Source organism: Lissotriton helveticus, chromosome 7 (genome assembly GCF_964261635.1).
Source record: "Lissotriton helveticus chromosome 7, aLisHel1.1, whole genome shotgun sequence".
Classification (NCBI taxonomy): domain Eukaryota; kingdom Metazoa; phylum Chordata; class Amphibia; order Caudata; family Salamandridae; genus Lissotriton; species Lissotriton helveticus.
In genome coordinates, this window is record NC_136068.1 from 524,715,107 (window position 1) to 524,740,123 (window position 25,017).

General features: G+C 42.2%; 1 protein-coding gene across 1 annotated transcript in view; it reads left to right on the forward strand.

Moving 5' to 3' along the window:
* LOC144769140 (serine protease 33-like) overlaps nucleotides 1-24,804 on the forward strand; it is a 135,004-nt gene extending 110,200 nt beyond the window's left edge. The window contains exons 4-5 of the mRNA XM_078653149.1: nucleotides 20,324-20,493; nucleotides 21,474-24,804. Coding sequence (XP_078509275.1) covers nucleotides 20,324-20,493; nucleotides 21,474-21,806 — 503 coding nt within the window. The 3' untranslated portion in view covers nucleotides 21,807-24,804. The remainder of the gene's footprint in view (nucleotides 1-20,323; nucleotides 20,494-21,473) is intronic.
* Nucleotides 24,805-25,017: the final 213 nt, after the last annotated feature.

The window sequence follows — 25,017 nt, forward strand, 5'->3', positions numbered from 1 at the left end:
GCACATAATGGTAATCGGAACATAGAATCTCATGGATTAGTATAATTGTAGGGTGGTTTCCAAGATGTCTCAACTGGCGTTTCGGCAGAAAACTGCCTTCCTCAGGAGAGCCACCTCCCCAAAAAATTTCTGTAAAAACAAAATGTTATCTCAACTGAATTCCATAGTGTCACTGCTCTATATAGAACCTATCATATATACATAATTACACAATTACATCATTTTATAAAAATCCACATTTCGGAGCCAAGGAAAAACAGTGAAAGGAGAAGAAAAACCCTAAAGCGTAAAGATAGAAGGCCTTGTACCTAGGTGTTATACATTTACAGGCTAACAGAAAGGAACACAGAACTTGCAAAACTGATAAATAGAAAATAGAAAAAGCCCTGCCCAACAGTGAAATAACCATACAGTTGGTGACAAGAGGAAGTGTTTAACAGGTCTATACCCTGACTATCTTACTGGGTAATGATATCACAATATGTAAGACAAAAGTCTTACCAGCGAAGCCCGTGGCCTTAATATTAACACGTCCTAGTTAAATTATACGGTCCTGAAAAGGTAAACAATGCCATCAATGTTAATGTATGGATGGAAGACATTATTTATATGCAATATGTAGGATAACCAAGCACGGCCATTATTAAAAGAGTGCTAAAAGGGACATGAACCTTAATGAGAAGGTGATGAAAAAATCTAGGCAAGGATGGAAAATGGGGACTGAATTATAAGATAACCCCAGACGTTAGTGTGCCGATCATTTAGGCAGCTTGTTTGTTGTGGGGTTAGGGACAGATTTGATCGGCACGCAAACATGTCCTGGTTGGGTGACAGCTACACTTTGTGCATTCCCTCTAGACAGCCACAAACACTGGAAGGGTAGGTGTGACAGAGAACTCATCTGCATTCTGATAGCTCTTCTGGGAGAGGACGAATGGGGGGAACTGACACTCCTGAATAGGCAGTGTCCTGTTCCCACACAAAGGGCTGAAGACCCCTACTTATAGTCTGGAGCCAGTTCTGGCAATAAAGGACATATATGCACTTTAATGGCCCTTCTTTGAAGTTACCCCCACATCAACTTATCAACCCTGCATCTCGTGTTTGCAACCAGGATCAAGGTACTCTGTTCCCTGGGCCTACATGCCTCCAGTCCCTGGCCCAGGCTCCATTGCAGTTGGCTTGAACTGTTGAATTTGCCCCGGTCCATCGCGACCTCAGTTAAGCCCTAAAGTGCTTATTGCTTCTAAGCACTAGAACTCCTTTTATTCTTCAAAAATGTATATCTCAACTTCCACTTATTAAATTTGTGTCATTATGGTCTTAATTTATTTATATAATCATAATCAATTCTTCTAAACCTTTGTGGAGCCTTTTTGTGGTGTTTTCATAGATTTACTGTTGTTGTATTACACAAATACTTTACCCATTGTGTCTATAGATTAGCCTGACTGCTCTGTGGCAAGCTATCACAGGGCAACCTCAGGTTATCTTTTAGTGTGTTTCTGACGTACCCTAACTAGGATTGTGGTTCCTGCTTGAACAAGGTGCATACCTTTGCAAACCGAAAACCCAATTTCTAACAAAGATCAGCCGCAGAAGATATAGATTGTAAAGATGGTAGTGCAGCCTTCATAAAGAACTTAGTCACCCCAGATTACACCAGAAAATGTAGGGCATCCTCATGTGCCTCAACCTGTGAAGTGTGACGAGAGCATGCCATATCTCAGAAAAGCCACTTACGATTCCTAGATTTCCATTTACCTACCACAGTTACTATGTGAGTTTGTGCAATTGAAATGATTGAATCATACCAAAAAGACATCTCCGATAAAGCAATAAATACATTCATCAAAGTCCAGGACATTGTGGGGGTCCCCTTTGTTTCACCTTATCACCATTGACCTTGATCACCACAGACCAGCATGGGGACAAGGTCAGAGGCACATGTAATGCAGGCACAAGAAAATTATAAGCTTAATTGCTGTTTACAATAATTTGCTTTCTATCTAAAACAAAATACTACAGTTTTGTAATTTCCAGGTGTGGATTAAAGACTGTAATTCTATACAATGTAACTGTAGCCTGTTGGAACTGGGGTCTCTAGTTGGCTGAGGAAGGTACCTTAGTCCAAATAGGGACCCTTGCTTCTAGTCAGGGAAAGGAGGGACACACTCTTAGATTACCCCTGCTCACCCTCCGGTAGCTTGGCACAAGCAGCCAGGCTTATCTCCAAGGCAATGTGTAAAGTATTTGTAACCAGACTCCCAGTAACATAGTGAACACACCACAAATGGACACCACAGTGATTTAGGAAAGTAGCATTATCTATTTCAAGAAGAAATACAATGAGACCAAACGATAAAAATATCCAGCATATCCGCATATTTCACTGGGCTGCTTATTAGGCCAACAATCACTTGTAGGTTCTGGTGGTATTAATGAGCAGTTCACGATGATCTAATGCAGTTCTAATGCAATGCAATGAGGTTTGTATTGCAGTTTCTAATGTAGAACTAAGATGCAAGTAATAATGTAGTCCGTAATGCAAGTACTATTACAGATCGTAAAAGCAAGTAAGAATGCAGTTCGTAATGCAAGTACTAATGCGGATCGTAAGGCAGGTAACAATGCAGTTCATAAAAACAATCCAGCACTGATTGCAGTGCTAGTGAAGGTCTCTATGCCACTCTTGGCTGACTCAGGGTTAGTGGTTGCCAAAATATGCCCCCAATACGGCTACGGAGGAAAGAAAGTGCAGCTCCTCAATCTGACCCCGGTACTGCCACTCCTTGGCGAGTACATGCCGCGATACTGACTTGAGCAGAGGCTCGTGCTTCAAAATGGGAAAGGCCGAGAGCAGTCTCTCATAGCATTCACGGCTCCCCAGGCGGCGACACATGCACGCTCGCTGAGCATTACCTGGAAGGGGGTGCAGTCTCTCTCTCCTGTCTTTGCGGCTTGGGCATCACGCTGCGCGGCTTCGAGTTGGCAGCGGCTGCTCCTTGTAGTGAGAGTCGGGCTACCAGGCGACGGTCTCGCAGCTGATCGGCTTTCGGAGCGCCTTCATTGATCTTGCGCAAAGGACTACAGGCCCATGATGGTGAAGGTTCACAGGTCTCTCCTTGGCAAAGGCAGGTTCGGGCCGGCAGCAGTGATTTCTCACAGCTCCCCCTTGGGATGACGGTCCGGGACGATGGCGATAACAATCACTAGTCACTCTGTCATTCAAAGCAGAGCGTAAGGCTGCTCTGGGCCACACGGTCATGGGGCAATTCTCACACAGTTCTCAGGCTGCAAAAAGCACACAGCCTAGCTGAGACACACTTGGAAACTTTTATGTTCCGGAGTTTCCACAACAGGGAACCAGCTCCTCTTGGGCCCTTGGAGATAAGTTACTTCAGGACACATCACACAGCAAAGTCCTTTCAAGCAGGGGGACACAGCACACAGGAAAGTCCTTTGTCCTCTCCATAGTTAAATCAGCAAACTGCAGGTCAGCCCCAGAACACACAGCAAGGCAGTCCTTCTCTTCAGTCTCCTCAGCTGTTCTTCTTTGGCAGAGGTTCCTCTTGATCACAAAGTAGTTTCAATCCTTTTTCAGGCTTGAGTTCAGTCTTGAGTTCAGGGGTTTCAGCTCTCACATTTGTACCCCTAAATGCCTTTGAAGTCTTTGTGTTGAGGGGGCTCTCAGACCAGGCCAAACCAGTTCTGGATGTTTTCCTGCCAGTGCCCACCTTCTTTTTTTGATAGTGAAGGTCTGGGCCTCAGACACTCCGCAGGAGGTGCAGCCATTCTTTTGTGGCAGGAGCACAGGCCTCTTCGTATCAAAAGAGCTACTCTACTCCTCCCACTACACATGCAAGCCAGCCTGTGGCTGTGTCACCTACTCCTCCCTGGGTTCAGGACACTTCCAAGACCCTGTCACATCCAGACCCAGACAGTCAATACACAACCAGGCAGAGGCACGCAGGATGGTTAGGACAAGAAACCAGCCACTTCTATAAGCGTGGTTTCTAAAAATACAATTTAAAAACCATCTTTACAAAAAGATGTGTTTTTCAATTCTGAATTCAGGCGCACTAAACTCCATCTCTTCATTCTATGCCTATGGGAAGATATGCTGGAAACAAGGGACACAATATTCCCTGTTCTGTCCTATGGGCAAGATGGCCTTGGAAAAGTGAAACATGAATTTGGCAGTATTTCACTGTCAGGACAAGGAACACACCTCAGTACATGTCCTAACTTTCACATACACTGCACCCTGCCCAGCGGGGTACCTTGAGCCTACTATAGGTGTGTATGATGTGCGTAAAAAGGGAAGGGTAAGGCCTAGCAAGTGGGTGCACTTGTCAGGACAACAAGGCAAATTGCGCTCAGGCAAAGCAATGGCAGGCATGAGATCTCTTTTTAGGGCTACTTGTGTGGCTGGCACACTGAGTGCTGCAGGCCCACTAGTAGCATTTGCATTACCAGTCCTGGCACGCATAGTGCACTATACTGTGGACTTAACTAGTAAGAGAAACATACCAAATATTGACAACCAATTACCATAACACTTTATACAGGGAGCAATTGCAATTTGACACTGATCAGCAGTGGCAAAGTGCCCAAAGCATCTACGCCAGCAAAATTAAACCCATCACAGCATCAAAAATAGAGGAAGTAGAAGCAATAGGTCAGGGGTAACCACCCCAAGAAATGCCAAGTCTAACATAGCCAATTTATCGAGTTTGGAAGGATGAAAAGCTTATTTTTCAAGGCAAAAGTTGGTTGTGGATCTCTAGAGAATGACTGCAACATTGAGCACTTAACCCTAAGAGCACTTGACCATTTAGGGGGAGCACAATGACAGAATAGGCACAGAAGTGTTAGATGAGGTATAGTTTATAAGCCACTTGTGGACTTAAAGGCAAGGGGTGGAAAACATCCTTTAAGTAACCCTTGCACTTATATAGAAGTAACATACCTAGCTCTATTTCTATGAAAATATTTCTCTTTTACACATACCAGACATGTCATAACTTAAGATCACAGATATGGGGCTACTCTTTAAGTTAATGTAGCAGGACCTAATATTGTTCATGTCAATAACACTGAGTAGTTTATCTAACTGCATGCTAATGATGGCTTATATGAACAATGAATAAATTAGTCTGCAGAATCTAACACAAGCTTACACGAAAGGATCAAATACATTATTCTATCTTTCTCATTATGCCAGTCAGATCCATAATGCATCATTTAAAAATTATTGCTAGCTGCGTTCAAGTACTGGTGAGTGCTAAGCAATTCTAAAACCACATCTGAAGGAGCCCTCTTACATAGCATTCTATTGCTCTGCACAATCTTAACCTGTGTGAGATTTGAACCTCTGACCTGTAGGATGTAGCGTGGCACCATGTGTTCCCTTCGTAATAAGCATGATTCCTGTCCATACTGATTGGTCACATTTATATGTTTTCAAAGCCAACCAAATCCCATGTCAGTCTCCTTTTCTCAGACCCCAACAGACAAAAACTCTATTCGGTAGTCCACATTCTACTCACACCCTACCACTTATAAAGGTAGGTTTTAAACCTCATCCAGTTTTGAGACACATAAGCATCCAATATACCTAAATATGCACAATTTACTAGAACTTGTTCAACATTGCTTGTAGGAGACCCAGTGACCCAGTGGAATTTCTTTTAATCTGTCTATTTATGACCAATGCTGCTAATCCAGAGTACTTTAAAATACTTATCCCATGTTTTGAGGGACACCTTCAGTCCTCCACCCTTCTTTAAATGTGTTGATCAACAACACCAGCTTTAACAAGTGGTACAGTCCCATCATGCCACTAGAGATAATGCGTCCTAGAAATTCCAGAAAACCCAAAAACCTCTGCCACGTCGGTTCTAAATCCAATCCTCTTTAGACGTGTTTTGCTGGCGCATTGTTTTGAAAAATTTCACATTTTCGCAAATATGCAAGGGGAAGAAATCCCAAACTACCCTATCATTTAGCTTTTACATCATATTCAGCAATGGCCAATGTTATTGCTAAAGTGTGTTTTTAAAATCCTGTTTTACACAACCTTCCTTAACAATTCCTTTAGGGAGAAGAATGTTTAACTGTAAAATTACCTTTAATTCCTATTAAAGTTTTTACCGATTTGCAGAACAAGAATTTTATAAAATATTCCATTCCTCAATAATTTCTCCAACTCATTGCTTGTGTAAAATCCCCACGTACCAAGAGTTTTTCCAAATGTATCCATCACCTTTGTAAGCAAAGGAACATTTTGTCACAGTCCCATCAGTAAGCCAATGGTGGCTACATCCTTCTTTACCCCTTCAGTAAAGCAGGATAAAAAGAAAGGTTAGCCATACTACTTTTAGTGGCTGCTCTTTAGCTCAGGGTTCTTCCTTGTAGTGGGGCCTGCTATGTAGAATCTGGTCAAACTAAACAGCACATTTAGCAACAGTAAATCTTGAGGACAACAGGAAAATGTCTGCTGATGTGTACTTCAATTGGCCATTAAAGTATTGATAATAAATGGAGTGATGTGTGTCACAATTGTTTATCAGTAAGTGAAATTATACATTTCCAGGGGGGACATGGACGTACTTCAAAGGGGGCTGATTTTACTTTTCTGACGTTATAATTCTCACACACAAGTAATTTATCAAAACAATTGAAAATAAATATCTATTTCTAGGGATCAGCCTGCAATAACCTATTACCAGTAGCAGTGGTCACAGATGAAGGTCAAAGTACACCTGTCATCCAGAACCTAGGCAAACTTGCTGTCGAAAGGGATTCTAATCAGGGTTTGGAGGATCCTGAATTAGGTACATCCAATGTCGATGGTAATGCTACATTTTACATTAATCTAAAAAAACAAAATACATTATTTTCCGTTTGGTTAAGTGACATAAACACAGTTTATCTATGAATTCCCATCAAAAGATTCACTGAAAAAATATAGCTACTGTTCATTTAATTTGCATTATTTAAAATGCAGTTTTGTTAAAATCAAAAACATGCTGTACCTGAAAAATCATTATTACAAAAAAATACAATTTAATTGAGCTCCAAGTGCAAACATGATAAGAGAGTAAAACAATTGTATGATCGTAATATAGTTGTACACAAGAGTGAGGATGTCAATCCAGACCCTATGACTTGACTGGAATTGATATCTTCTATCATGCAAATTGTCACATACACCACATTGATAGTGACGTGGATGTAAAGCACTGTGTGCCCAACAGCGTGACATCAACACTGAATGGAGTGCTCCACAAATGTATGCAGGTGCACTGTAAGGTCATCAATTATTCTACATATGATAGAGATTGTTGATTGAACAATGAATGATACATTGTGTACACATTTTTGTTGCTTATCCAGACCTAAAACAAAGAAACAAACGTAGCAAGAGGGGTGATAGGGGCAAGTATTACAATTCTTTTTTCCTTCACATTTTATTTAACCTAATGTAGGCTTCTTAAGGAGGGCATTTTGTGGGCTGAAACATGTAGACTAGTATGGAGGATTGAAGTATTCCTCTTCTTCTGTATTAGTTAACTCCAAGCGAGGACACTAATAAAAGCTGTTGGTCAATTGTCAGGTACTTTTACCTGACTACATATTTCTGTACCACATGTGGGAGAACCCTACCTCTTACCTCCAACATCACCTAGCTAGGGTATTCTCATCACACCTGTATATCATAAGAACAACACACCAAAAAGCATCCATAACAGTTCCCGTTGTATGCAAGGTTGTATGCCACACTGGTGGCAATCGTCACAAGTGTGGTAAGGTGCCCTATAATGAAGCATACCACCCTGTTAAAGGGAATACCACCTTCGGATCCACTCTGCTTTTAGAGCACAGCTTCTGCAGGAGTCTACTTCCAAGGGTACTTTTTGTAAAAGAGTATCTATATTGCAGGTTGTACTCTACAACTTTTGAATTCTTGTCACACTGCTGTGCTATAAATTCATTTTTTTTCTTTCCGACTCTGTCCTTCAGCTTGATATAATTTTGCAAAGCACAACCAAAGAGTGTGTCCTAATCATGTGGGGCTTCAATTGTGATTTCTTTGATATGAGGCATGAATCCTTGAACTTATGTAATGGAGCTTTATCTCATTGAAAGCGAATATGTTTAGACTCAAAAAGAATAAGAAGACTCAGGAGTGATAACAGGGTATTTCTGAGACACATTCAGGAACAAAAGTACCAATATAAACTTGAAGATTAAGTGTTCAATGTTGTAATATAGGAAGTATCCTGGCAAAAATTGTTTCTAGTGTCAAAGCAAAATATCTTGGGGCATATTATCAAGGGGGTTTATCTCCGCTTTTTTGGCTTTAAAAGCCAACTAGCGACAGCTAGTAGGAGATAGCGACCATCTTGGGCCCCACTTTGCATGTCAGTGATATTTATCACTAATGACATGCAAAGTGGGCGTGCCAAGATGTTAGCGACTGGAAACAGTCGTTAACATTGCTATCTCCTATAAAGTCTATGGAGAACTGGGTTTTTTTAGAGGTACAGGGAGATACTGGGCGCACTGCACACGTTAGTGTTGGGAATGGATAGGTCTGGGTGCAAGTAGGCGAGGGGAAAAGGCCCTAAACCCCTCCAAGGGTGTGCGACGCACACGCTAAACAATGTAAGAACAAATACCAAATGCACACCAAATTACAGTACAGAGAGAGATGCCTCAATGGGCATAAATGAGTACAAGTAACAGAGTTCAGAACAAAAAAGGGGAAGCGATGTAGTACGATTCCTCTTTATTTGCATGGACGGCCAGCCGACACGTGTGTCGTCGTCAAGCGGTAACAATGCTTGCACGACTCATCAGGGCTGGGGAAGATACAAAGTACATGATGGAATATGATGTCCACACGATATAAACATAAACGATTTTAAAGAGATTCATAACTGTGTCCAGTTTACTAGTGCGCGTGAAAGTGCAAGTGAAGGTCGTGGCAATGATGAATTGTTTTAAATAAAACAGATTGCATGGTGGAAGCACAATGTGCCAAACAAAGTGAAGGTGAAAAAACGTTCCATCGGACGCCGGAGGTGAATGGATAGAGGTGCGTGAGAGAGTGCTGGTGCTGTGGATACCGGTCGCCATGTACGTTTGGTGATCAGGTTCGCTGGAGGAAGACGGTTGGTAGTGAGTATCCCGTGATCATAATATGGGTGGTGGTGCCTGATCATGAGGATTAGCAGTCCTCTATTGGTGGTGCGAAAACATGCCAACACGGGACGCAGGTAGATTCAAACAGTAAAAAAGTGCATGCGCACAGAGTCTATTGAGGAAGTGAGGCGGATTGGCTAGGCGCTTCCTACCTGTAGCGCGAAGGAAAAGGACCACAGGTCTGTGGAGTGGAAAAAGGGGGGAAGAAACAAAAGGGCAAGACAAAGTATCAGGACCAGTTCAAACATAACATGGAGCACTGTACACCTGTCTTAGATCCCAAGAACGGGTGCTGTTACTGTCGAGAGAATAAGGTAGAAACAATTAATAGAAACTCACCGCTAAGCCGGTGATACTTCCGACCCGGCCCCTGCTCGAGACCAGGTAGACGTAGGTAGGTGGATGTGGCTCCAGATTCCAAGGATCATGCAGTGTGAACGATGCTAATGGGAAGTATAAAAAGAATGCTGCATTTGTAACAACCCAAACTCATGTGCTGTCCTGGGTTAAACTATGCCCCATAGGATCAGGGCGGAGCGCGAGTGAGGTGACGGGACCACTCAAAGTAAATGTATCCCAATGTAAGAGTGAAGATTCTCACCTTTATGTAAAGAAAACAGTACTCCAAGCGACTCCAGTAAATGGATGCCACCAAATGAAATAAAGCATCCGCTTCGAGGTGCTAGCGTGACTGGGTTGAATGATCGGAGATAAGTGTTCCGGAGTCTTTTGATCGCTCCAAAGTGCGGGATCTGTAGAGGACGAGATAAGGAAAGGCGAGCGTTGGTAAGCTCGTTAATGAAGACCGAATTGTGCGGTCTTGTTGGGAGATTAGAGGATCGGACTATAACATATCTGTATGGTGACAGAAGAAAAATATCTTACCGGTAGTTATTGCGAGACCTGCGGGATGGGTGCCTCCACGCAGCGGTTCCGGGTGCGGACACGTGGTTCCGACCCGGAAGTGAATTTATCTGAATCTGGGACGGTGTCCGTATGCGGAGAACTAGAGCGTAAACTCCCCCGGTAGGTGGGTGTGTCTAGGAGAGCGTGGTGCTCGCAATGGAAGGTGAGCAGATAGGGCAGAGCATGACACGTCTGTCAGATAGTTGCAAAGTAGGCAAGCGTCTAGACTGCGGAGCCCGTATGTCGGGGGAGGCAATGACAACAGCCCCGGTTGGTGGGTGTGTCACAGGCAACATGTGGATTGCAGCGGAAATCCCGTAGGGGGTGTCGAAAAGTGCGATAAATCTGTCACACAACTGCAAAGTTGGCAGACAATGAGATATAGGTGAAACGAAAACGATTTTAGAATAGGGAAATATTCAGGATGTGACATCAATGTATGTCAGAAAAAGTGAGATGGTCATGAATGCAGTAAATAAAAACAACATGCAAAAGGTGGTCATGCATCCGATCCACAACGTGCAAAGGTGGTTAGTGACACATTGACTTAGACGGTAAACAACGTAATATATCACATTGGTCTTATCACATCAATCAAAATGGCATCGATGGGCATGGAAGCAGTTGATGAGCATATCTCGTCCCAATTCCCCTGGAAGGTTTTACAAGAAATCCAGTATGGGCATTGAGGCACGTGATTAGAAAGATGTTCCAGCAGGTTAATAATATTACGCATCTGATATGACATGAAGAGAAGTGACATGGGTGATGCAGTATCATTTGTGGCATGAGATAAACATTCATATATTGTAGTAATGCATAGCGAAAAAATGATGTCATAACCAATGGTACCCCATGGGAACCTCATTGTGAGATGCCGCCGCAAGGGTGGTATCAGAGGACAAAGCAATGAGGTCTGGTACAATGTTCACTACAGAAATGACAAGATTACGGCTAATAGAACTATATGTGCAGGAAATGAATACAGGGGTTCAATCTCCTAAAAAGAATTGCATCTCCTGGTCATAGTTGAGCCCCTGTGTCACGGTACGAAGGCGGAGAATCCATGTCGCCTCCAGGCGTCTCAGCTTAAGTTCTCTGTTACCGCCTCGTGCACCAATGGGGACAGTGTCAATCCCATAGAACGAGACTTGTTTGTCCAGAGATTGTTCCCCACACGCAGCCGCATGTAGGGCAACTGGATATCTAGGATCCTGTTTGTGTAGCGCCCTTATGTGTTCTGCTATTCTTTCTTTTAGCGGACGGATGGTACTCCCCACGTAGATTTTTTTGCATTTGCATTCGATTATGTATACCACATATCGTGTGGTACAATTAATGTTGGTCCTGATGTTGTAGGTTTCTCCCTTGGTGTCGTGAAATTCAGTAGTTTTGTGTTTAGCCCACCGGCACATGGAGCAGAACCCACATTTGTAGAAGCCAGTATTGCGTTTGGTCAACCAATTTTCCTCTGTACTGCTTCGAGGGATTGAAGGGCTTAATCTGTTCCTCAAAGTTCTGCCTCTTCTGTAGGTGATCTGAGGATGTTCTCCTATGTAATTCGAGATGTTCTTGTCCTTCTTGAGAATGTTCCAGTGTTTGCTGAAGGTCCTGCGTAGTGCCTGGTGGTGGTTGCTGAAATCGGTAATCATGCGGATAGTCCCAAGATCGTCTGTGTTTTTGTTAGGCTTGTCCTTCAGAGTGTCTTTTCTTTGGATTCTCATGATCCTAGATGTTGCTTTTTTGATCAGGTCATCTGAGTAACCTCTTCTCTTGAAACGTTCCTGCATACTTTTCAATGTTTTTTCGAAATCTTGATCGTTACTGCAGTTTCTTCGAGCTCTTAGGAATTCTCCAAAATGTATGCTGCTGATCTGGTGGGATGGGTGAGCGCTGTTTGCGTGCAGAATCGCATTACAGGCGGTGTCCTTCCTGAAGAGTTTGCTATACAGTTTGTTGTCTAGGATATAAATCTCCAGGTCTAGAAACTCAATCCTGTCTAGGCTCGCCACCATGGTGAACCTCATGTCCCACGTGTTGTGGTTGAGATGCCTGTAAAAATCCATCAGGTGTTCATGTGTGCCGGACCAAATCAGGAAACAATCATCTATGTAACGCCCCCAATATACTATTGAGTCAACAAAGGTCGCTCCTTTGGTGCCCCAGATTAGGTCGTTTTCAAGTGCGCCCATGAATAGATTGGCAAACGAAGGGGAAAATTTCGAGCCCATGGCGACTCCTTTAGTTTGTCTGTACCATACATTGTTAAACATGAATGAGTTGTTATTCAAGATAAGGTCCATCATGGAGATGAGCATGTTGGTGTGTTGCCACATGGTGGCTGGACGCTTCTGTAGAATTTTAGTGACGACTTCGAGTCCAAGATCTGGTTTGATGCTGGTGTACAGGGCTACCACATCCATAGTGACCAGAAAGTTGCCAGGTTGCCACTGAAGATCAGAAAGAATACTCAGTATGTGTTTGGTGTCCTGGATAAAGGATGGTAGGTTACGCACCAGGGGCCCCAGGAACAGGTCGACGTATTCAGCAATCCTTTCCGTGGGACCACCAATCCCGGAAATGATGGGACGACCGGGCGGAAAAGGGTGATTTTTGTGTACCTTTGGAAGGGTATACAACCATGGGTATGAGGGTTTAATCACTTTCATGTAGAGATATTCGTCCTCATTGATCAGACCACTGTCTTTCCAGGTGATGAGAGATTTGTTGATCTTAGTCGTGAGTGGTGCTGTGGGGTTGTGGTCAAGAAGTAGATAGCACGTGTTATCTTGTAACTGATTAAGGATTTCTTCATCATAGTCCTTTTTGTTCATGATAACAACGTTCCCTCCCTTATCCGCTTCTCTTATAATGATCTCATGATCCTTGATGAGGCTGTTCATGGCTGCTCGTTCTCCTGTGGTTAGGTTGTCCTTATATCTGAAGGTGCGTTTAGTGTCTTTCAGTTCTAGTTTATCAATGTCCTCCAAGACTCTCTTGTGAAAGTTGTCTATGGAGTTCCCTCCCGGTAGTGTGGGGATCCATTTAGATTTAGATTTGAGCCCACTGACAATACTGAAATCTGATTCGATATTGAGTTCCTCTAGTAGAGTGTCCATGTCTTGAGGAGTTCGTTCTACATCCGTGATAGAGAGAAGGAGGTGTGTGGCTTGAATGTCATTGATAGTCAAAACATCAGGTTCAAACTCAGTAGGGATATTTGTAGAGTTTTTATTAGACATGATTTTGTTGGAAAAATGCTTTTTCAATTTTAATTTACGAGTGAACTTAAACAAATCAATTTTAAGTCTACATACATCAGTGTTTGAGAAAGGATTGAAGTTGAGGCCTTTGCTCAGAAGGGAGATCATATTAGGGGTGAGGGTTTTGGATGAAAGATTGATGACCTGTACCTCCCCCTCCTGTGTGTCGGTTACTGTTGTTGGTTCCCGGATCTGAGTTTCTTCCGGTAATCTTCTACCCCTCCCCTTCCTGCCCCTGCGGGTTTCGGTTCTATTGCGCGGATACCTCTTCTTATCCGCTGGATCTCGCATAAAAAAGGAGATGTTTCGCTGTCAGTGCGGGTGGACTCATCTTCACTGATGCTGATAGTGCTCAGTGAAGTACTGCTGGACGAGATAGAGCTGGCATCAGTAAGATTCGCTCTGTCTCTGCTTTTGGACGTTGGTTTATTGATCATATAGTCGTATTTCCTATCATATGTGAAAATTCTGCCGTCAGTGTAATCAGCCTCATCCCTTTTCAGCTGTCTGGCTTTACGGCTCTTTATCTCATTCTGATGTTTGAGAAGAATCTCGTCTAGTGTTGTGTAATTTTTTACAGTGGATTCAGGACGATTAAGGTCTTTGATCTCCTGCTCCAAAATGGCAATCTCGGCTTGAAATTTTGCGACCTTACGGTCAGAGCTCTCAATGAGAATATCCATGAGGATATTGGAGTTGTTAGTCAAAGCGTCTTCCCATTTGCTTAAAAGATCAGGGTCTAAGTTATCGTAGGTAGGGAAGATCTGTGCTCTCAAACCTCTCGGTATGCGCTTGAGTCTAACATACTGTTTCAAGGTGATGCCATCCCACCACTTTGAATTTTCTAATTTTTTCAGTTTTTCTAGTCTCACAAATTTGTCCCTCAGACCTTCTTCCTTGGTGCTGCTAGGGGCATTGATGGTGGTGGCTCTATGTGTGGACATTCCTTTGGCAAGATTGTCAAAAAGCTCTTCGGCAGCTTTGTCTCGATTCATGGTGAGGAATAGAAAGTGCTATCCTAAAATTGAAAATGAAAGTACGTGGCGGCTGCCCCCCTGTTCAAAACAATAAAGTCTATGGAGAACTGTTTTTTTTTTAGAGGTACAGGGAGATACTGGGCGCACTGCACACGTTAGTGTTGGGAATGGATAGGTCTGGGTGCAAGTAGGCGAGGGGAAAAGGCCCTAAACCCCTCCAAGGGTGTGCGACGCACACGCTAAACAATGTAAGAACAAATACCAAATGCACACCAAATTACAGTACAGAGAGAGATGCCTCAATGGGCATAAATGAGTACAAGTAACAGAGTTCAGAACAAAAAAGGGGAAGCGATGTAGTACGATTCCTCTTTATTTGCATGGACGGCCAGCCGACACGTGTTTCGTCGTCAAGCGGTAACAATGCTTGCACGACTCATCAGGGCTGGGGAAGATACAAAGTACATGATGGAATATGATGTCCACACGATATAAACATAAACGATTTTAAAGAGATTCATAACTGTGTCCAGTTTACTAGTGCGCGTGAAAGTGCAAGTGAAGGTCGTGGCAATGATGAATTGTTTTAAATAAAACAGATTGCATGGTGGAAGCACAATGTGCCAAACAAAGTGAAGGTGAAAAAACGTTCCATCGGACGCCGGAGGTGAATGGATAGAGGTGCGTGAGAGAGTGCTATCTCCTATTACCAACTTTTGGAGATATTCGCGCTAAGCGGGAATATCTCCAAAAGCTAACACCTGCCCCTGAGAAGTTCTTAGCCATGTTATCCAATGGGAGGTGGATAATATGGCTAAGAGCATTAGCTCGATAATGCATGAATATCGCTGACTTTTCAGCAATATTCATGCATTGCGGACATTTTTTATCGCATTTGCGATAAACCTTGGTAATACCAAGGTTTATCTGCGGTAAAAATCGCCGCAGCTTAGCGGTAAAATTTCCTCTCTAACCAAGCAATAGCGATAATTATCTCTATTGCTTGGTAATATGCCCCCTTGTCTTTTTTTCTAATCGTTATTTAGTTTATCAAGTGGTAATGGCATATCTTTCTCACAATACCATATTGATGCATTTACGTGGCAAAGGTATATTTGAGCTTTTTATAGCAACCAAGTAGCGAAGAACCAATTTCAGTTGAATATCGAACATCTTCTTTTGCATTACAAAGAATGTAGCAGAGGATGGAATTCTAGAGCCCATAGGTTAAATGGAATTCCTATTTCTATCGTGCATTAAAATCCGAGTAGTTGAACAAAAGCATTATTACCTTTATACTAGAAACATTCTTAACATCTGGAATATTTTGCCTCATTAGAAAGGTTCAGAGCCTCATTTATGAGGTTTTGGCACAAGGCAGTGCAGTGCCACAAGGAATCTTGCTGGGCTGCACTGCATAAAAACAAAGGGCATGAATGCATAGTATCTATCAGATAAGGCGCATTCCTGTCCTTATCTCCTGCACCGGCGCACAATGGGCTGCCATGTGCCAACTCAGGCACCCTTGCACCATGCGGCAAGGTTGCCTGCATTGTGGGGCTGATTGATTTTATGCAGGAAGGGAAACCTTCCTGCACAAAATTAACCAATTCAGGCGAATTTCTCCATGTGTGCTGCAGAATGAAAACATTTCTCCTCGTTGCGCCTCCCTAACACCACCCCTGGGGTGGTGTTAGATTCTAGCACAATCCCAAGTTTACGATTTCTTGTAAATCTGGGAATGTGTCAGGGTGTTACGTGGGAACACCCACAGCAACAACCATGGAACATCCCTTTCACGCAGTAAATGCTTTACGTGGTTGTGTAAATATGCCACTGCACATTGTGCCACCGGAATGTAAGAAAAGTGATGTTCCAGCAGCAAATGGGCCTCATAAATGAGGCCCTCAATATTTTCCAATCTATTCACAATAGAGGGTCCAAGACTGAGCCTTTGAACTACCAGTTGAAAGCCCTTTTGGACTTTGAAGATAGTATTTTTCAATGAATCATGTTTGAGGTTTTTGAAAAATGAACAAAAGACAAAGGCTAATATGATTTTACTCAAGCCAGTTTTCAAGTAGGCTGTTCAGCGTCTGATAATATCAAGGCATTGCTGCCCTTGTCAGAGAAAAGAGGAGCTGGCAGAAGTTTCTCACTGCCTCTCTAGGGAATTATGCTTTGTTAAGTGGAGAGTGCTGAGAGTCAGATAAACTTGACAGAGAATCGCTTCTCTGTAGGTGATGATAAAGGGCGAAATCCCTGCTCTGTTATCCCTAAATCAGTAAACTCTGATTAATTTAATCATTCATCCCTATCATATCCTATCCCATGATTAATTGATCTAAATGTTGTCAGTGTCTACCCATGTACGGCTGTATTAGTGGCAAAGCGATATTTATGTTGTGGTGTATGTTGTGGTGTATTGTGTTCCCACATTCCTTATGCTATCATTGGTTCAGCAGAAATAATTTAGCCTTTCTGCATCTCCCCTTAGCAATCAGTCCATGTGTCCGGCCCCATCCCTGCGTTGCTAGCTTTATTTTATCATCCTCACATATCTTCATTATCAATGACGTCTAATGTGCTCATCTCCTGTTTTGCAACACAAATATAAATATAATGCCCCTTTGCAGAAGAGTATAGAAGCTGCGAAAGGAGATGCTACTTCCCTCTTTGTCCTCCCAAGTCGGATCTTTGCAAGGTTATCATCACTAGCATTCACGGTTACAATACAAGCCCGAGAGAAGGGGAAAGTTTACCTTCTTTGTCCTGTTAGTTTGAACAGTCTCAAAACATGCAGGTGTTCATTTATGAGCCCCTTGCGACACTTTTTCGCTGCCATTATCTCACTTTTTGTTATGCAGCAGATGCGTAAATAATACGACATGTTGGGCCAATATTACAAAGTGACACATCTATGTAGATGTGTTACTTTCTAAACCCCTGTGCTACATTATAACTGAGTCAGGTATAACGCATGCGTGGTGGGCGTTCCCTCACAAGAAAGCCTCGTAGAAGTGGCGCAGTGAAATCTATACCGATCCTTCACTAATAGCCACGAGCAATGTAGTCTCGGATACGACACATCTTACTGAATGTGTTCCCATTACTCCCTCTGAAGCCCTGGAAGGCCTTAGAAAAATTAAATCCAGCTCTTCCACTGACCTCTTGTCCCCCCGTAATTGTTCGAAGATACTGCCGCTATTGGCGACCTCTCTCACCAGCATCTTCAACGCCTCCTTTGAGCTAGCTCTCATACCCAGAAGTTGGAAGCATGCCCTGGTCAAACCTATTTTAAAAAAGCCATCTAGCGACCCCACTCTACCTAATAATTATCGACCTATTTCATTATTGCCCTATTTTGGAAAGGTATTAGAATATTTGGTGAATAATGGTCTCACTACTTATATTGAAACTCATGAGCTCCTGGACCCCTCTCAGTCGTGGTACCGGGCTGCCCATGGCACTGAGACAGCTGTAATGGAGATAGAGGACAATTTCAGACTCACTCTTGATAAAGGTGATTCCGCTATTCTAGTCCTATTGGATTTATCGTCCGCCTTCGACACCATCTCCCACAGCCTTTTGAAACATCGGCTGTGGGAGATAGGTGTCAGAGGTAAGGCCCTATCCTGGTTTGAAAATTATTTGGCGGACCGCTTCACCTCCATAAAGGTTGATACCCTCGCTTCCAGTAGTCTGCCTCTTACTGTAGGAGTCCCTCAGGGGTCAATTCTAAGGCCCTTGTTATTCAATATTTACCTTACTCCGTTGGCCAATATAATAAAAGCTCATGGCTTCACAACAGTATCGTATGTTGACGATACGCAGGTGCTTGTCACCTGTAAGGCTGACTTCCATGAAACTTGTATTAGATTCAAAAAGTGTATGCTTGACATCAGCAATTGGATGTGTGACAATAAGCTTCAACTGAACAACAGCAAAACAGAAATCATTTTGTTCGGTAAGGCTCTCGAAGTATGGTCACAGGACTGGTGGCCCCAAGAACTAGGACGCTGCCCCGCACCCAAGGAGGTGGTTCGTAACCTGGGAATTATGATGGATTGTTCTCTCTCCATGAAAACCCATATCAACCAACTATCCGGCACATGCTATGGAATCATGCATAAGCTGCGTAAACATTTTCAAATGGCTACCCCTGGAAACTAGAAAACCACTTGTGCAAGGTCTAATCATAAGCCGTTTGGACTACGGCAATACCCTAATCACAACAATCAATGAATGTTTTCTCTCTAAATTACAAACACTGCAGAATGTTGCGGCGAGACTAGTGCTCGGCCTTCCCCCTAGATCAGCCGCTTTGCCTAGCCGTAAGCAATTACACTGGCTGCCAATCCGTCAGAGAAGCCATTTTAAAGTTCTTAGTTTGACTCACAAACTTCTTTAGAGCACTGGGCCAGCTTATCTTGCTAAAAAACTAGTCTTGCATCGTCCCACCAGATCATTAAGATCAAGCTCAAAATCTCATCTAGTACAACCACGGGCACGGATGGCGCGGAATGGATGCCGGTCCTTTTCCTATGTGGCTCCATTTCTTTGGAATAAACTTCCCCCCATCTTCTGTCAATTACCAAGCGCCAGCTGTTTCGAAAAGACCTAAAAACCTGGCTCTTTCCGAAATAACTGCTACCTAGCAGCTCTAGCTCATATCATGGTTGCTGTTCTTAACTGCAAAGTGCCCTGAGACCTTACAGTGATTTGTGCGCTATATAAAAGCATTTGACTTATGACTTAACCATGAGGGCCAAATTTACTAAAACTTCATGCAACGTAGGCTGCAAGGCAACTTGGCATCCATGATCAACTTGCGCTGCCTTGTGTTATTCCAGATTTACTAAAGCACACAGAGTCATGCAAAACGGCTCTGCATTTCTAAGTAAATCTGATTTAAGGTCCGGCTGCTTTGCACTTGCAAATCTGGGCCTAAATGTATCAAAGCTGAAAAAAAACTTTCTAAAGCTTGAGATTGAGATTTGATACTCTATAATGAACCGTAATCTATGCTTTGGTGGGCTTCAGATTACAAACTACCTAGCATGAGTTAAACAATATACTAGTTTGGGAAATTAAATATTTTCTGAAATCCCAAACAAAACAATCGTCCTACACTCATGGGCTTGCTGCGCTTCAATATGAAAATGTTGTGATTAGACCATAAACACCCCTTTGAGCATCAGAAATCATGACATTGAGCCTAATTTACCAGCCAAGTTGCAAAGCAATTCTTAAGATTCAAAGTATTCTATTTCCCAAGGCAATAATTTTCAAATTCCAATGATTTAGAAAGTAATCCACAGAGGTTGTGTCCGTTATGCAAACAGTGACAAAAAGATCATCCAAAATATTATATAACATATTATGTGTTTATGTGAGTCTTTGGATTGTTAAAGAGACACATATCATTCAATTATGTTTAACTATCCAGTGTCAAATATCCAGTCCCATTGAATTATTATGGAGCCTCCAGTGACTTTCATGTTTATCTAATGTTCCAAGAAGCTTTTGAAAGCTGGTTGTTGATTTGCTGGGACTTTTTCTGGTCTGTCCTCTTGGGTTGTATTATTTAATATGATTGACATGTTTCTGTTTTCAATACAAATTGAATTACACTAATGATGCATCTGATAATGATTTTTTTATCAAATAATAAAGAATATTACGCTGATAAAGTACCTTGCTTTCATTGTAAAAACACAACTCATGGTAGGCAATGCTATTTGTAAAGCTGCTGTCCAAGTAGTAGTTAATTCCTCTTACCTCATCACCTAGGGTTGCATAAAGTGTGCTTGTTTGGATTTGAACCTACCAGATCCGGCTTGCAGATCATGACTATGGCTCATGAGAAACTTCTATTGGATATTCTTAGCTGTCATATGATTTTTTAAGCAGTTTGCTCATATTAAATTATTACTAAAATTTTATCAATGTCTATGTACGCAGTCCCTCTCCCTGAACCAATGACTCTACAGCAAGTGATGGTCCCACTCATTGACCAGTCGACCTGCGATTACCTCTACCACATCGGGTCACCTGTGAACTCCACAACACCCATAATCCTCGATGACATGATATGTGCTGGCTATGCATATGGTTTTCAAGACTCTTGCCAGGTGAGTGAATTTGAAGTATCAGTTGGACGGTTACCAAGCATTGGAAAGAAAATCTTTACAGGGGAACAATTTCAATAGAACAAGTAGGCACATTCAAGTGTGGTGATTTTATCTAACACACACATCTCTGTACAGTGTCTGGATTTTCAACAGCCAAGTTTAGGTGGAAAGCACATTTTGATCAAAATCATTAAAAAACTAGCTATGAAAATTTGGTTTTGCTGTATACCCTATATTGCAAGATTAGTTGTGTGTGTGTGTATTAAAAATATCTAGCACAATAAAAAGAAATAATCAAATTTCAATAAATTGAGATAATATATTCAATAGTTATAATAATTTTGGAGAGTGTAAAATTAATTTCAAATTAAAAAGTAATGAAAATAATTTTGCCGGTCAACAGAAATCAGGATTGTTGTCAGTAAGATAATATACCGGATCCTGAAATTTTTATTTAAATGTTTACCAGCTGCTAACATTTCTTCATACAACACAGAAGTGACTTTACTGATCTTTATTGGATTGACTTTCAACTAATGTTTTGAAAAAAATCAGATCTGCCAGTATTGGGCAGCAGCTGCCCATGTGCTTTTAAATTCATAGAAGTTTGTTTTTTAAATTCAAACACTAATAAATACAAGCAGAAATTACTTTAATTCGGCCTCTCTAGTTTGTGCTGCGGGATGGGTGAGGGGTCTACAAGAGAACAACAGGTGATATGTCTTAAAAACACTTCCATTCCACATTGTTCGGACAACTCTGCATTGTACTGCAGGGATAGAGCAATGGCATTAAATAGGCCTTTTCAAATTGCCTGCAGTGAAGCTGTAGGGTGGTGGGTCTACGTCTCCCTTTCCATTGCGCTAGCAGGTCACAAGAATTGGGATCTAAGCCTCACTCATGTGTCTGTTATACCTGTTCCAGTTAATATTATTTGCCTACAGGTTTTTCTAAAATTCATTCTGTTTTATCTCATCTAGGGAGACTCTGGAGGACCTCTGGTGTGTGCAGCAGATGGCGGCAACTGGTTCCTGGCAGGCGTTGTGAGCTGGGGAGACGGTTGCGCTTTGGCCTATCGCCCCGGAGTCTACACCCTTGTCACGGCTTACACCGAATGGATTCAGCAATATGTGGCAAATGTGACATTCTATCAGGGGAGTTTCCACACCATTAGCACCAGCATGAGTACGACCACAAGACGGAAGCCTTTTACCCTTCCCTTCACACCTCCCAGCAGCACTACCATGATCTTCCCTATCATCTCCTCTTTCGTTCTCCCATTTCTCTTTCTTATTCTATTGAACACATTCTAAATGCAGATCTGCTGTGCACACCTTATAGCCCCGATTCTCTAAATGTTTAGTATCCACAGCCTTAGCCACGCTATCAAAATGATGTCATAAAACCGAAATTCTCCATTATGAGCCACGCCCAATTAATAAGATTTGCCACCAATGGAGCAGCAGACATTTTGGTGTCTTGTTCTCTGGCCAGCCACTTAATGAAAAGAGAGGACAGAGCATTCCTATATGTTCAAACTGATCTAATGAGGACCACAGTGCACAACTGGGTTCACTTTCAAGAGTGTGGGAGTGTTACCATTTCCAAAATATTGTTGTCTGTTCTAGAAAATTCCTGGTGATTTAATTGACCCAACACACCACTGTGGAACATCACGTACGACATAACACAAAATGAGGGGCATTATGGTAAACGCCAATACACTACCCAAGGTCTTTCGCTCAAAAGGTAACAAAGATCAGGGCTACAGCCAAAAACCTCTTGGATTTTGTATCAAAATGGAAGAGAACAACGTCTAATAGGTGAAGTATTAGCCACTGTATTAAGTTTACTCCTCCAATGTACTAGCAACCGAGTAGAAAATTAAAGATAGGAAAGATGTGCTTGTATACAAATATCATATACTCAACAGAGAACTGTGGACTAAGGATCATTCCCAGCTTCCTCTTAATAAAAACACTTTAGATTTTGCAGAAATGTGTTTCAATAAAGATGAACTTTGAACAACCAATCACACACACGCATACACGCACACACACACAGCGGAGGCATTATGTGCATCAGCATTGAAAGCTTTCACTCACACACAAGAGTATACATTGCTATTTTTTCAATTTTTTTATTTTTTTTCGAGAGAAAATAATTGCCAACACCCACTCAGTTTCAAAGTGAGAAGGAGAATGGTATTAAAGTAGACTCCTTAGATAACAATACACGTATGCCCTGCAAAACCTATTGGATTTCACTAAAATATGTTGCCAGTTTGCTGGGAAAAAATAGATGGGTACTTAAACAATTGCAATCTGGAAAATCTACAAATTACGGGTTGGCCAAAGTTCATCATCTGTACAAGACTTCCTCAAAGAAGATGCCCATAGCTGGCCTGAAGCACATTTGGGCTGGACCCATTCCACTCTGTGAGCTAACCTTCAGAACTCTTCCATATTTCTTGAAAACAGGGAGAGGTGTTCTTTGGGCATCTCAGTGACCGGAGGGGTGGGATTCAAAAGTGCGGAATAGCCAACAGCCTGCCTCAAACCATAGGCAAAGGAAGAGAAACAGGTTCCTGCATTAATCCCTGTCTGCACGGTAGGGTGTGCAAATTGCACTCGGACTGATTTGAGAACAGGGATGCAATTTGAGATGCAACATATGTCAAAGAAGTCACGTCACAAACAGGCATCAGTAAAATTAGGCTGATGAATTTCACGTCGTACATTTTTGCATGTTTGTTAGGGAGTGAGCACCTCTCCTAAAAAATAAAAATGTATTGTAACTTGCTGTAAGATACCAGTGGGAGACACGCTTGGACAGAAAATGTCTAACCTAGAGATATTTCTGCGAAAACAAGTCTCCCGCCAAACACTTATGAGAAGTTTTTATGGGAGGTGTGATTTTTTGTAGAAAATTCAAGAGTGATTCTGTCAAAACCAATTTCGCTATAAAAATCTAATTTCGTTAAGTATTGGAAAAAGTTAATGAGAAACAATTAAGCAATGTCGATCATCCCTAATGACTGCCCATTGTTACAGATTTTCAAAATGCCCTGTCTATTAAATATTAAGCAGATCACTGTCCACGACCCTGCGATTAGTTACAAATGCAGGGATGGTGGCTTGTAAGGGACACCAGCCTTCCATCCGTGAGTTTGCATTCCTAAATGGGAAATATGTGCTTTAAATAGTGGTCCAGGTCCCTTAAAGGGACACTTGAAACTTTAAAAAAAAGTTTGTCCCTTTAGGAGGGTATCAGCATGATCATTCATTGGTCCCTTTGAGGACTGGCTACTCCCCCTCTGCTTATCCGACATGATTCATAAAGGGCAAGCTGTCCCTCTGGGGGCAGATTCCTCTTTGTGATTCGAATATAGCACCCTCATTTCAGGTACCTATAGCTGATCAGTGGTTGGTATCTATAATTGCAGTCACACACTATTGACACCTATCATTGGGACTTGCAATTAGGAGGGAACGCACCTCCCACACCCCATCCTAATAACGACTGAAGTCGCAGAACTACTCTCACAAGCTGGAAATACTTTTTTGACACACAAGAGTTTTGTGCATCACAAAACTCTTTTTACTGTTCTGAACCCTGTGATTTTGCAAACCACAGGGTTTGCAACAGAAAAAGTGTTTTGCTCATCAGGCACTAGATTTCATGGTGATAGGTATTGTTGTGTGTTCCCTGCATGGCCCTTGTAGTTTTCTCTATGCTATCCTAACTAAGCACGTTGTAGGATTAACTTTTCCTTTGCACACCTTACTAGATAAACACCCTTGGCCATTGTACTTTCAAACAGAACCTGCATGTTTTTGCTTTCTGTTCTTTTACTGGGATTTACTCTGAACACCACCGACAAGGTCAAACAATAAAGTCCCTTGTTATTCTTTCAGGCCAGGCACTAGCACCTAGACATAACACAAGAAGGAGGCTGTTGTTTATGTGCTCACATGTCCTATCATATAGATGAGCATATGAGCCAGGAACTCACACATGGAATGAGAATTCTGAGGCAACAGCTCTGAGTCTGCTGAGATGTAGAGTGTCCATCTGTGTATGCTAAGGAATGGGGTCTGCCAGTAATCCCAGAGATCTTTCATATATAATCATTTAGCCTTAGTAGCAGGGGTAGTGGGTTAGGTCACTGTTCTATAAAATGACTGGGCTTTTCATGCTATGTGCACTATTAACCATGCTAACTGTATTTTTATTATGCATTGATTTTCTAATTGTGCCACATATACTGCATTTCAGAGCACAATAGCTTAAATAAATGTTCTAAACTTCCTTCCTGTCTCATGGTTACCTTATTGTAGACAAGTATGTGTGTGAGACCAAAAAGGGGTGTCCTGTTACCGGGATCCCTGAGAGGATCATGAGTGTTTTGTTCCAGGGTGCCAATTCACCTGTTTCTCTAGTAACGTTAGGAGGGTGAGGCACCTTAGCTAGTCAGACTCAGACTCCTAGAAACTGAGGAGATATGGTGACTCAGGCCATACA